The following is a 15,414-nucleotide window of genomic DNA, read 5'->3' on the forward strand; positions in this document are numbered from 1 at the left end:
TTGAGAATGGTCGGCACGCTTTGTGTTGTTTGGGTTGTGTCATAAAATAATAAAGATAGCCCAGCTTCAAAACTTCGTCCAAGGAAACAGGCTTTTACATTTTGATCTTATTAATGTGTTCTGTGAGGGTGCATATTTTTAAAGATTGATTGATTTGATGCGTTGAAATAGACGCCCACGATGGTCGAGCGGTAATGTGTCTGGTTGTGGGTCGTGGGTCCTGAGTCGGAGTCAGAATATGAACGTAATAGGTTGAGAAAGTAGCTGACAACCATTTATTGTGAAAAAAATCTGTTAATAAAACCTCCACTCCGCGCAGGCCAGTCAGTGGTAACGTAATGTAAGATAGTTTATAAAGATTTGGGGGCGGTCCTGATACCCTGAGCACCCTGCTGTGTCAGTACATGTTTCTACATCCCCATTTTACGAAAGCTGTATTTTTTAAAACCAATATAACAATTATTATTCGTTATAAAATCCCATTGGATGTTTCAACTAATCCCGAAAATGATTACATCCGGCGCATGCCAACGATCTTTTGATTGTTTCGAAAAATCAATGCAGGCAGATTTTTCTCTTCTTAAACTCGTTTCATAACCTTTAGTGCATTATAAGTACCCAGTTTCTTAAAATGCATCTTATTCATGGATGTCGAAACCAAAAGTATTACCTGCTATAATCTTAATCAAAACCAGTGACGTGCTATGTTTTACCGAAAGAAAGAATACGGAAATAAATTGAAAATTTTATTTTCTGTATTTCTATGACACGATCGTCATTAAGTCATAAATCAAATCTTAGTTTAAATTATTGATATATGCCCTATGGTGATTGGGTTTCACATTTCCATCTGATTAATCTGTTATGTGGATATAAGTTATATAACTGATAGTTGTGTAGGTGTAGCAAAATAAAATAAATAAATTTATAGCCACAACTAAACTGTAGTGTTTTACTTAAGTGCAAAAGCATTATTTCATAAGAAGTATGACTACATTTTTTTAATAACTCTATAATAAAATTGAATTTAAATATGACAGTTTTACCGTTGTATAGAGAATTGAATGGTGATAAAATTTCTATAATTAACTGAAAATTGCATTGCTTTGAATTTTTTTAGTCCGATTCTTAACTCAAATTTTAAGGTTTTGGGTTAATGAAATCGTTAAATGCAGAAAGATCTATTCTATACAATAAAAAACACGTTAAGGTTTTATTGAATGTGTCATAAAATCAAATAGCCATTTCTGGGATGAATCATTAATTCAATTCTATCCGGAAATAATTTAACGGTTCATTAAATTTTATTGAGCATTGCAAAATTATATTTCCTTAAAATGAGGTTTTTAAATGAAAATGAGAATTTGTGTGAAAACTTCAAACGTAATTACCTTAGAACAAGGGGTTTTCAGTTGTTTTGTATATAACTATAGTATGGATAACAATAAACGAAGGGACCCACAGTAATAATTCAATTATCAGAGAAAATAACAAGTATTGATATAATATTGAGTTTATTTTTAAATAAATATTTTCCAACTCGGACGCCACTGCTAAAAACTGCTTTAAAGTGAATAATCGTGTTTAGTGATGCGGCGCTGCAGAGCCACAATGCAAGAGTTGGGCAATAAAAAGCCAATTTTACCGATTATTAAAATAAGATCGGTTTGGTAAAATCAATATGTTGTGGTCTTTAAAATAGTTACATTTAACGATGAATTGAAATTGACCCACAGATTAGCCCTTGAAGAAAGTCACTATATAATCTAAAAGTTTATATCCAAACTGAAGGATTGGAACTCTTGGAAGCATAACTGAAAAACTGGCATCAAAGCTTATATTATGGATCCACAATATTTGAGTTTTACATATACGTGTTCTATCATGCGTGATAGATAGACAAATAGATAAATCTAAACAAAAAATCGATGTGTGTACTTATGTACGCGCTTTAGAAGTTATACTTCTTTGGCGTAACAAAACAAAAACAAAACTTGTGATAAACTAGATTCTTTGACTGGCTCTTAATTATCTTGTTAAATTACACACTCAAGAAAAGGACCGCTTATTGGAACGCCGTTGGTTTATTTCTATACACTTTAACTTATATTACTAAATTATATAATTATTTCTCGTTGTTTTTATTTTTAATGTATCAACTGTCACTCTGACGTTTAATCGTTTGTTTACGTAAGGAATTACAAATGGCCGACAATAATAAATTCGCTGCCTAGGCAACGGAAAAATTCTACTAAAATTCTCAGTTGTTATATTATACTGTATAATCGTCACGATTGCAGTGCCATACCGTGGGGTAAAGCTGGTGCGTTCGGCTGATAACCGAACAATCGGTGGTTTGAATCCAATCGCGTGCGATTTTTTTTCTTGTGAAAAAATAAATTATGTGTTACATCGGCGCGCGCAACTTTGTCACACGCCAAAAATACACTCTGATCTGATTTCCCAAACGCGCCAAAAGAAGTATAACTTAAAATATAAATTGTAATATCTACTGTTCTCTATTAGAACGTTGTTTTGTGAAATACATTTTCAAATCAAATCCTCCCCACGAGCATTTTCAGGATCAACTATAGGATGCATAAATACGAAACGAATGGCCCGCGAGCATTATTTTGTCTCTCAGTCGTAATAATAATAATTTTGATGTGCATGGTAAAATACCTGTGTAGATAAATCAAATAGAGCGACTTGCAGGCAGCTGATTGACGTTTGGTTACATAAATTAATAATTAATATTGATGCGTGGTTAGTGATTACTTACTTTGTATTGGAGAGTGCTGACAGATAGCAGGGGAACCTGGTGAGGGGTTCCCAGTCAACCGTGAAGACATTGTAGTCACCTCGCGAGATGTACGCTGAAATTAATTAATGAATGAAAAACATCGATTTTTATAAAATATAAAAATGTACGTAGTTTTAAATCCTTGTATTTATAATGGATCTAGTTTTGGTACTGTGGTCATAAACTGAATACTATCGTAATGTTGTGACATATTGATACTGAGGTATCCAAATAATTAAAAAAACGTATCGGTTTGTTTGTCAACTGTATACATATTTGCTTATTTCAAAGCCATCGATCGACAACATGGTTTTATGCGAATGTCTTTCGCCATATTGTGTATTTGTTTATTTTAATAAATACACCGTTTTATAATACGTGATCTATTGAAATTTCATCAATGTTGAATGTTGGTGATGGTGAACCATTGTAAAAAATTATACATTACAAAAAACTAAAAAATATATCTGTCGTCATGGATGGTGTGACAACACATTACTTGGATCAGTAGCGTCGTTTGCCGCTGTCGTATCTTGCGGTTGCTGTGTTTGAAAAGCTAGCCACGGAATATGTTTTAAAACAATTATTTAAAATTGATTCTTTTTGTTGTGGCCAATTAAATGGGTATGTTCATATGCTTGTAGAATGGAGAGTTTGTTAATATGAAATCTTTAAGTTCCATTATCTCGAAAAGTAAATCGACGATACCCATATTTACATTTCTATGAGGAACCGTCTACGAGTAATCTAGTAGTGAAGGTTTTAGCTAGAGAGTGTCATTGTATGGAGAGGCCAATCAAATAATGCAATTGACCATAAGTACATAATTTTGAAAACACTTCTGAGAAAATATATTATAGGTAACTAATAGAAAAAATCTTTTTGAAAAAAGTAACACCCCGCAAGAATCGAACCTGCATCTCTCTGGTTTCGCACACACGCACATAGCATAGACGGGTTTGGGTCGAAATCCCAAAGGCCGGAATCCCGAAGGCCGAAATCCAGAATGCTGGAATCCCGAATGGCCGAAATCCCGAATAAGGGATTTCGGCCATTCGGGATTTCAGCATTCGGGATTTCAGCATTCGGGATTTCAGCATTCGGGATTTCAGCATTCGGGATTTCAGCATTCGGGATTTCAGCATTCGGGATTTCAGCATTCGGGATTTCTGCATTCGGGATTTCGGCTTTCGGGATTTAGGCTTTCGGGATTTCAGCCATTCGGGATTTCAGCATTCGGGATTTCGGCCTTCGGGATTTCGTCCGGCACCCAGCATAGACCACTATGCTAAAGGCGCCATACTTAATTGCGACAAATTTTAACTAATGGTTCTTAATACTCTCTGAAGTACTATTGTTAGTTAAAATAATTATTATAATAGTTAATTAAAAATAATGCAATGTTTAAATTCCATTATCTCGAAGAGTTGAGTGACAATAAAGAATTTCGAATCTCAGAATATAGGTGCCTACTAGATAAGTAGGCGAAACTTGTACATAACAATGTGATATAAAAATTTGATCCTAAAAACAAATACCTGACAGAATGTTATATTTATATTTGGAAACTATCAGATAGATATTGGATCATTAACAAAAAAAAACAACATTTTTTTTATCGTTTTTTCTCTGACTATGCACTCGAATTTTGATAGAATATAATATTATCACCACATTAGTACCTGCGCATCTATTCTAGACACAACACTACTATCGGCCGCTATTGATGGCTATCGAGGGTAGTTTATCATATTTATGTATTGAGGTATTATAATAAGTATTACAATTAGTGCTATGTTTTAATAGCACCTCTGTTAGCTTTGTCAACTTTTGGAGCGAGATAGAAAGTTTTGACAGTTTAGACGGCTAACTTATTGTAACAATTATAATACCTCACCAGATAAATATGAAAAACAGCCCTCGGTAGTCGCCGATAGCAGTCTTGTGTATAGAATAGATGCGCTGAGTACCCAATTTTAAATCTCTGAATATATCTATTGTTAGTAAGCGACGGAAGCGGTAAGACGGTAAGCGAAGGAAGTATGGACGCTAAACCAAAAGATGTCACGGAGAAGCTTTCGAGATGTGGCTGTATAGATGCATCCTCAAAATTCCTTGGACTGACCGGGTGACAAATGTTGAAGTTCTCAATCGAATAGGGAAGGACCGAGAAGTTCTACGTAGTATCAAAACCAGGAAACTTCAGTACCTTGGCCACATTATGAGAGGACAAAAATACAGCATTCCCCACCTTGTCATTCAAGGAAAGATCAATGGGAAGCGTAGCAGAGGACGGCGCCGCATTTCGTGGCTTAAAAACCTCCATGATTGGTACGAGTGCAGTTCCACTGAACTGTTCCGGGTAGCAGACGACAAAGATAAGATCGCCTTGATGGTGACCGACCTCCGCTAGGGGATGGCACAATAAGAAGAGAAGTAAGCGAAAATTGAGAAGCGTGCCATCAAAAATTGACAAATAAACGTGACAGAAAAACCTTGCATATTATGTAAACTTATTTTTTATATTATAGAGTGGCGTAGCTGCGTACGTATTATTTATTTTATTTATTTATTTAAAATATGATACGTTGAGTACATAACAAATTATCAATATTCAGTATTAAAATGTAAAAACAAGTATTATTATACTCGTATATAGTGAAGTAGATTCCATCGACAATTTTATTCTTTCGCGTGCCATAGGTTCAGCACCTCTGCTGTACATATGCCGTATCAGTACTTATTGTGTATTCACAAATATTAAACCCGTAATAATATTATTATTATTTTCAATATTTTTTTACAATGTTCGAGATATGGACCTCCACAGTGTAGTGGTTGTATTAACAGATTTTTACGAGAAATTTTAGCCACTAGCTCAATCTATTAGGTCACTACTTTGGAAGACACATTTGAAATTGCCAGATCTGGGGTTTGAGTCCAGGACCCATTACGTCATAAGCCTGCCGCACAACCGGTCGGCCATCGTCGGCGAATTTTTTTTCCATCATACGACTATCTAATTTAGACTACTAGACTATGGCTGCCTAAGTCCAACTTTGGTGGACATCGTAGGCCAATATATATGGTACCTACTAACTTCTTATTCAGGGGCTTCGGGTTCAATTTCGGTGAGGTCACCATATATTTATATATACTTATATATGAGTTTCTTAAAGCCAGGGTGTTTCCGTGTTTGTTTTACGGCTACTACTACTGCAGTACTGTCATTGGATATCATGACCTGTTATAGTGTCTATAAGAAAACAAACGGTCAAGTTTTCATTATCGCATCATCGTTTATCTCCATTCAATGGCTAATATTCGCCACTGATCTATCAATCATGAATATATTGTGTATTTACCAGCAGTTATGAATGTCATCGGGGTCTTCTTCTCGGTGCCGTTGAATCCGTGGATGATGATGACATTCTTCCTAGCAGGATTCCATCCAGCATCATTTAAGGATCCTTTGCTCGTGATGTCGATCACCTGTTTCTTTGGATGCTCTCTGGTAACAAACATAACAATAAAATAAACAATTACATAAGCGGATTTACCTTAATAACAATTTACTTGTATACATAGAATTTTGACTATACATACAATGAGTTATGAAATATGAAATTTTTTTGCATGAAGCATGGTTAAGTTGATAAACTCCGCAAATTAAGATTGCTCAGTTGCCATTCCGATTTTATTACATACGCAATGGCGGCCAGGTTTATGTTCATTATGATTACTTACTCGAGTGCAGTTGTAAACAATTTTACAAAAATTTTACATGATTTTTCAACTAAATAATAATGCCGAAATGTAGTATTTTTTGTTCTTTATCGATTCAACTAGACCAGAGGTCAGCAAACTGCGGCCCGCGAGCCACATGTGGCTCTTTGCATATTGGCGTGCGGCTCTTTGCCAAATTCCCAATTCCCAATTTTTTTTAAAACTTTTGCAAAATTCACAATTTTTATTTTTGGCATTGGTTTGTACACTTATAAAATTATATGATGCCTAATTTTCCCTCAGTGATGGTTGATGTAAAAAGGTATGATTGTTGTTGTTTTAAATCCACCCATTCCAAAAGTCGACAAATTAAATTTTTCTCCGTTTGATATTGACACGAGCATTTTTGAAATGCAGTTTTATTGGTGGATTTAACAAGCAAAGAGTTATGGAGCTCCAAATTTATAGGTCTTGTCACCAAAATTGAGGATTTGGAGAGAGAAAATTCAATTAATTTCACAACACAAATGGAGCGCTCGAAAAGATCTACATAAGGTAGATAATACGATGTTTAATACATGGAATAGCTTTCCGAACTCATATACAAGTCTACATAAGATGTATGTGAACAATCATTTTCAAACGTGAACAATATAAATAGCATTTAGAGAAGCCAAATAACCGATGAGAATTTGAAGTCGTGCCTCAAATTAAAAACTACAAGCTACATAAATTCCCAAACATACAGAAACTCTCCAAAGAAATGCAAGGAAGGTCATTGTTCACAAGTTTTAAGGAATGCGTGAAATTGTAAGTAATTCATATTCTGTAAAAAATATATTTACTTATAATTTCAACAATAAAAACATATATTTACGTTAGCTTTATTTAGGAAATCTTCTTCACTTAATAAATAAACAATAATTATAAAATGTAATTAATTCTTTTAAATAAATCCTATTTATAAAAATATACGTATGGCTCTCGATTTTTTTTACCGTTGTGCCACCCAATTTAGCTCCTTTGGTCTAAAAGTTTGCCGACCCCTGATCTACATCAAGGGTAGTCAACCTGGCCCCTACCGCTCACTAGTGGGCGTTCCAGCTATCATGGTGGGCGGTATGGGTTTAAAAACATTTTCATTATGTTTTTATAAAATTCCCCTTGACAACTTCATGCGTCTATGTATGCAAAGTATATATAAATAAAAAAGATAGATTTAACTACAGTAAGTTGTTTTATAAAGATTTATTCTGCCATTTATTTAAGTCTGACATATAGTATTTGGTAAGTAATGATTATTATTATATGATGTAACTTGTAACTCTGATTTATAAATTTTATAAAGTAAAGTTACTTCCCTACTTTACAAATCACCATTACTGTGGAACCGGTGGGCGGTTAGAAAAAATTATTACTAACAGAGATACAAAAGTGGGCGGTAGGTCTAAAAAGTTTGACTAACCCTGATCTAAACGGATTGTGTGTTTATATGCCCTGCAACATGACAAATAAATGTCATATTATTCTATTATTGATTATGTTAAATTAAATATTGAATTAATTGAGGAAAAAAACTTTTTTTTCTATCAAAACGTGTGCCAGTTATCATAAAGTTGTAAAATGGTTCCTACTGAAAATGACGCGTAATTACATTTCCGAAATCTAGCCACCCTAACCTGCTAGAGCTAGATGATTAGTTTTATCTAGCGATTGTCTTTTATTAAAGCTATGTGTTGGGTTTGCAATATGCAACCGGTATTTCAGTATTTATAATCGAATACCGGTATTAGTTAAAACATAAGTATAGAAAACAAGAAATACCATAATAATCAAAAAAATATAGCTAATTAAATCCATTTAAAACATTGTTTTATTGCAACCTAAAATACATAAGTGCACTTATTATGTTGACCTTTATTAATGTGTAGGAAAATCTCCCTAAATTCAACGCTTGTTGGATGTACTACCAACATTCGATCAATGTGTAGGTATATGAAAATTTTATATTAAATTTGAGGGATTTTGTTTTATTATTATTTATATTTGCGTTTTGGCATCATAAAAGTTATACACTAAATTTAATAAGTATGCAATAATATAGTAAAACGTAATGAAAAAATAACATTAAATTCATTTTCGGAAAACATATACGTGCATGCTTTCTTAATACCAAAAATAGCGGTATTTTTGAAACCGGTATTTCGGTATCAATAAATAATTGAATACCGGTTTTTAAATACCGGTATTGCATCCCTAACTATGTGTACAGGCTATTAGTTTGAAACAGTTGAAAAGTAATCAAAATTAAATCCCCAGCCGCAGCTGACCAGGTCAGAGTTGGCAACCTGCAGCAAATTCAAAGGATCAAACGCTTAAAAAAGGAAATATATTGGTGATAAACGTTTGCAACATGTACCTAATGAATTTTGTAGTAATAGTAAAAGTTATAAAGTAAAGTTGTATAATTTTTCTATTTTTATTACTATCGTTGTATTGTAACACCACAAAGTGACATTTATTGCTCATATTATTTAAATGGGAATTATTTCTACGATTATAAACCTGAAATAATCTAGTGTCATGACATTGTTGCTTAGTATTTATAAGCAAATATTAAATGTGTGAAACAATGATGAGATATTACAAAATCTGAGGTGAGTTTGTATCGGAATCATTTTTTTTTCAATATTTTTTTATGGCGTCCATCATAAACCAATGATGAGTTTTTTTTTTTAACTAGTTTCGTGTATCGTTTTGTAATGAATAAGGCGGCACCAGACAATACATTTCAGATTGGTGAAGTTCGTCGTGGTTTGTGGTAATGCGTTAGCGTCCATTGGTGTTCTTCTAAGACAGCGATTTCCAAACTGGGAGGCGCGGAGTGTTGCAAAGGGAGGCGCGAAAGGTTTAACACAATTAATGTAGCCACAGGTTTGCAGTTTGCAAATACATAGTTTATAAAACGGTCGCTAGTTATAAACTACATAAAAAAACAGTCATATAAAAGTTTGTTTGCAAACCTGTCTGAAAATATGTAGACTAATTTTATTTATACCTCACTTCTATACTATTGTGAATCTCGTGAAAAAAAAATTAAATAAAAGGGTCAAATGATAATGTTGAAATTTGAGGCAAATTTGTTTAGGAACGATAATTTTGTTGTTAAACTTATCTATTTAGTCTAAATTTAAAAAAAATAGTGAATAAATCAATGCAATGACCACTAATACATTCACTGATTTAAAAATACAAAGTGAAGGCATTCATAAAATATTGGAGCATTGGAAATCAAAATTACAAAACAAAAAAATAAGTGCGCATTTTTAAATGATTTCTACGCCAGATATATTGAAGCAAACAAAAATCTATTTACTGAGTTCTTGGTTAGTTTGCTTAAGCACTTTTCACATTATTTTATTAATAGTAAAATAATGTGTTTAATAAAGTTAAAATAATGTTGTCTCAGAGCTATTACATATTTTAAATATGTGGTTAAAAGATCCTGACCTGGGGGCTCGCTTCAGGATGTGGGGCACATGATAGAATTCAATTGTCAATGAACGATGTTGAATTTGGATTGACTACTATTGAAATTGATTGTACTAATAAACAAGCACATTCGTCGCATGAAAAACCTTGTTTATTTTTATATATATTTTTTTACTTTTTAGTACATTCTTTACTATTTAAAAAAGGTGTCTGTATCATTTAATGAAATAAAGGGGAGGGGAGGCGCCAAGATTAGATTTTTTAAAAAGGGAGGCGTAGTAACATAAAGTTTGGAAACCACTGCAAGATGTTGCACCAAAATGTAGTATAAAATCAATTAGTTGTGATATGGTTTCCATGTAAAAGTAGAGCTTATATTTTGTAAAATATGAAGATTTATCATATAATAATGATAATATGTATATTATAGAAAAAATGTATTATTGCTTTTATTTTTAGACATTAAACTTATGACAGGGGTCGGTAAACTTTAGTCACGTAAGAGCGAAATATGTGTAAGACAATTGAGGAGATTTTTTCAAGATCTATATACTTATATATTATATACCTACATCCATGGACCCCACATCGTGAATCGGGCCCCCAGGCTAGGATCTTTGGCCGCCTCCCTACCTATCGCTAATGATAAAGGCAATGTGATGCTCTACATTAGCGTTTTCCAAATGGTGTACGTGGTAAAATTAATATGTATGTTTAGTGTTTTATTATATTTTTTAATACGTCCATTTGAATTATGGCGATGTCGAGTATTGATACGTAATTTAAATTGTATCATACAACCACATAACTTTAAATAATAAAATTTTCGAAGGAAAATAGCGCCGCAGGCGACTTTCTTACTATTAAAACAAATTTGGGATTTGTGTTTATCTCACTTATCTGGTAGACTCGCCTCGCCGGGCCCCTTCTGAGTTCGGGCCCCCAGCCTAGAGCCCTGTCAGCCTCACCTTTGTGGGGGCCATGCCTACATCATGGCATATAATCACAGAACAGATAATAAATATAATTCCGATAGGCTATATACCAATGCAGTAAATTTTGACGCAGGGTTCTGAATATGTCAGTGCCCTACGAAAATGAACCACGCTTTATAGACGTGCAATAGTGTGTGTAATACACAAATATTAATTGAGCGTCAATGCATTAACCGAGAGCAGTTGTCAGTATTCAACGTATGGCGTATTCTTGACACGTGTTAAAATTTATCCCGTAGTCTTCCTTACTCGTGATCGGTTGCCTGCTTCTCCATACCCGTTAGGTATTTCAGTTCCATAGTGCAAGGATTAAAACGCAAAAGGTATAACTTTATATACAAAACATTGACATGTTTGAATCCTGTTTCCAGGGATGCACCAAGGGTGTCTGTCGCCCGGGAGCCAGTCCAAAATTGTCCCTCCCCAAAATAAAAATAAAACAGGATAAATATGGGAAAAGTCAAAAAAAAGTTGGAAAATTCTTTAATTGTCATTATTGTATTCATAACAAAAAATGAGATATATTTTAACTATTAAATGAGAATATAATATTCTGAATTATAATACAAAGCAACTAGGAACGATCTATATATTGTATCAATGGAGCACGGCAGCCCAAATTTACACAATAATCTGTAATGACATTGAAGAAAATTGCACCGCAAGCGAATTGTTTCTTCTGTAAATATTGTACTTTTATGACTCAGTTAATTTTCTGGTAACTGGTTCTTAGAACTTTTGCTACCCCTTAAATCCTGCCGCACGGGTGTTTTGCATCCCTAACACCCCCGCTTGGCGCGCCCCTCGCTGTTTTATCAATGATGCAGTGAAAACTACTCCTACCGCTTTTTAATTATGTTACTTATATTCGTTTGATTCTCAGCACCCAACGGTGGTAGTAGATAATATGCGGAGGCCCAAACGCTTCGACTGCTTAGAGGTTTGGAGGCTCCCTTTTGGAAATTTGACTATGCGATAAACTAACATTATTGTGTTATAATGATTTTTTTTATTATTTGATTGTCTGTTTGATAATATTCAGATTGTGAAAAATACGGATTTCTTTAATATTGTTGTACTTTCTGACTATAAAGAAAAGAAAATAATCTCGATAAATAATCTGCTAATCAGGCTCATCCCGAATGTCGGGTTAACTTAGTTAACTTTTCGGAATATCGAGAATTCACATTTCTCAAGAAATTGAGAAATTGTCACTTAAGGCTGTCAAAAAAATCTTGACCGAAAGAGCTAAACATGGTCTCGACTTTTATTGTGAACGGAATTCGTTAAATCTCTCGAGAATTGTAACTGTTTATTTATTGAAGGGATCACTAATTTGTGGTTTCTCATTTTTGTCGTTTTCACTGCTACATTATTGTTAATAATTAAATAATTACACCGAATTGATTTTGATTGAACTTTATTGGTGGACTCTTAAAACACGACTAACTTTACAATGTCTTGGTGCAGTGATCTGTATTATCGACTGCGATTTTGAATTTTAATGTCGTATTTAATTAATTATATTCTTCATTTCGAGAATTCGCTAATCCCGAGAAACGAAAATAGTTGAGAAATCATGAAGCGACTATCTCGTTAATTATCTCCGTTTTGAAAGGATTTCTGTAAACAGAAACTATGATAGGTAGGAGAAAGTATAAACAATATAACTCATCTGGTGATTATGGAGACAGTTTTCGCTTTATATCAGTGTTCTTCAACCTTTTAACACCCGCGACCCGGTGTACACATGAGAAACATTCGCGCACCGGTATTAGCCAGAAATAATAACCATTATGGATAGAATTTTATTTATTAAATCTTATGTTTTAAAATTACAATGTTTGGTTAGTGCCACATGCTGCCGCTTCTTTGTAAGCAAATTTGATAAACGTGGTTGCAGCATTGTTTCTGAGAGACGGAGCGCTGCATTAACATCCATTTTTGATTTCTCTGTTTGGTTTTTATTACTAAAATAGATGAAAAAATCTTTTCACATAAATAGGAAGTCGAAAAAATTACCAATAATCTGATCATTGTAACTCAGAGATGAATATTCTTTATCAAGGGATATCCAAAATTGAGACAATGATTGCATTTTATGCCTGGATACCAAAGTGACATCAGAATATAGCTCGATCAGCTCTTCTTTCTCAAAATAATCAAGTGCGCATGATTTAATATCTTCGTTTTCGATTTCGATCTTAATTTTCAGATCAATCATTTATTAAAATTGGTACTGTTCGGTTAAAGCGGATACAGCGGAAAACGCATTTTGAAAATAGTCGATAAACTGGATTATTTGTTAGGTTAACCTAACCAAACCTAACCTAACCTAACCTAACCTAACCTAACCCAACCTAACCTAACCAAACTAACCCAAACTAACAAATAATCCAGTTTATCGGCTATTTTCAAAATGCGTTTTCCGCTGTATCCGCTTTAACCGAACAGTACCTTAAAATTTTCAGCTAACGTTTTTAAATGTTAGCGTATGATGTTGAAAATAACTTTCTGGTTAATATCAGTAGCATTCGAAAATTCGCCCAGCATTTCATCTAGTGCGAATTCCCCGAATCGTGTAGCGATATTGTCGGTTGATAGCATGGTGAAAGCTTTCGCGGACCAGTAATAAATTCTTGCGGACCGGCGCCGATCCGCGAACCACCGGTTGAAGAACACTGCTTTATATGATAATAAAACAAACGCATCGCTGTCTGAAAATGATAGTAAAATAAATAAATACAAACTGATACATTCTAATGAGAAACGATTTTAAATCGATCTTCCATCACGCTTGCATGGCTAAGATAGAATTATTTAGAAACTGAAGACCGCTTTAAGATAATTCAACAATTTTCTTTAGACACGCGACTATAGTAAAATCAACAAAACCATCCGCTGAAAGGCAACAGTAGTTAGTGTATTAAATTTCTCTTTAATTTTAAATTGTACTGCAAGTGCATGAAAACCATAATATAATGTGTTATCTTAACTACGCATGTAATAAAAACGAAGGGGCTACATTATTATAAAATTATGTTGTAAATGTATTATAATATAATAGTATATTTAACTATGTACGATAAATGAAATTCTATAAATAAGTTATTTGGACTATTGTATCATATATCTTCATGCATGATTATAGTTTGTTTGATTTGTTCGACAATTATTATAAATATTTTAGACCCCCGGGTTTCGTAGTGGTGGAATTTATAATTCCGTCCAAATGGCTCTTTCAGCGCTCGAATTGGACTGGAACGCACCGGAGCACAGATCTTGTTTGTGAAATCCTCCAGAATACCGCCCCGTTTCATTTGTACATCTTATTAACCGACACCATCTGCAATTTGTATTATTAGTTCATTGACAACCAAATAAATAAGTTTGATTGACAAAGTTTGCACTATTTTTTGCGGGATGTCTCCATTTGGGGGGGAGGGGGACAGGAAAAATAATTAAACGGTATTTTACAAAATTCTAAATATGTTCGTCTTTTACAAAAATGCTTCTTGCTTTTTTACGTACTGTTCGTCGTACAGCCATAACAGTTTTGGCTAATGTATGTAAAATTGTTGTATTTTTCGTACCATAAGGTTGGGTCCATAGTAATAAATAAGAGACGAAACCGGTCTGCGTTTGACTGGACCGAATTCTCTCACTTTTTAGTAATCCAAAATGGTCTCTGTTTCAGTAAACACAAGGTGAGATTTTCAAAGAACGTGTGATTGTGTGAAAGAATCATAATTTATTTAAAGAAAACTTACGGTGTGTACATGAAGAAGGTGATATCATTATCTGGGCAGGTAAATTGTCTTTTTAAAATGCACCGCCAGTATCGCACGTCCATCGCCGACCAGAATACTCCATTGGAAACTGTTAAAAAAACAAGACATATATATTGTTCATCATTTATCGGTTAACTGATTTTTAAAATTAAGTCAACGCTACCAGGGCTCAGACAAGGAGATCGTTTAGGCACATTACTGTTCATTACAGCGTTGGAAAGGCAGGACATGTTAAATTGTACTGGCAAATTCTCACATCAATAGTCTGCCACGATTGTCCCCGTGATCACTTTGGATCGTTCACTGTTGTAGTCGTGTTCAATTTAGAATAATTTTTGGGAGGGCGATCGTGGTAGACAATCGTCTCGTAGTCTGCCAATGTAATTTCAACTTAAATAATTACAAGATAAAAAGATTTTTTTATATACCACGTTTTTAAATTTTCTGTTGAATCATATAAACTTGACAATTCTATGTATTAATAATTTAGGACAAATAAGGCAATTGTCAACAAATAATTTTTTTGCTATTTTGCAACAAACAAACAAATATAGAATACTGAAATGTCATTTTGATTTCCATAGCAACGCACGTATATATTAATCAT

At 33.7% G+C, this 15,414-nt stretch overlaps 1 protein-coding gene across 1 annotated transcript in view; it reads right to left on the reverse strand.

Moving 5' to 3' along the window:
- LOC147078614 (lipase member H-B) overlaps nucleotides 1-15,037 on the reverse strand; it is a 78,213-nt gene extending 63,176 nt beyond the window's left edge. Inside the window, exons 1-4 of the mRNA XM_085960442.1 lie at nucleotides 15,007-15,037; nucleotides 14,787-14,895; nucleotides 6,169-6,314; nucleotides 2,783-2,876 (exon numbers count right to left, since the gene is read on the reverse strand). Coding sequence (XP_085816568.1) covers nucleotides 2,783-2,876; nucleotides 6,169-6,314; nucleotides 14,787-14,895; nucleotides 15,007-15,037 — 380 coding nt within the window. The remainder of the gene's footprint in view (nucleotides 1-2,782; nucleotides 2,877-6,168; nucleotides 6,315-14,786; nucleotides 14,896-15,006) is intronic.
- Between the last annotated feature and the right edge of the window lie 377 nt (nucleotides 15,038-15,414).

The sequence above is a fragment of the Rhyacophila brunnea genome, unplaced genomic scaffold (genome assembly GCF_057557595.1).
Source record: "Rhyacophila brunnea isolate RB1 unplaced genomic scaffold, BYU_Rbru_1.0 scaffold_11, whole genome shotgun sequence".
NCBI classification, from domain to species: Eukaryota; Metazoa; Arthropoda; class Insecta; order Trichoptera; family Rhyacophilidae; genus Rhyacophila; species Rhyacophila brunnea.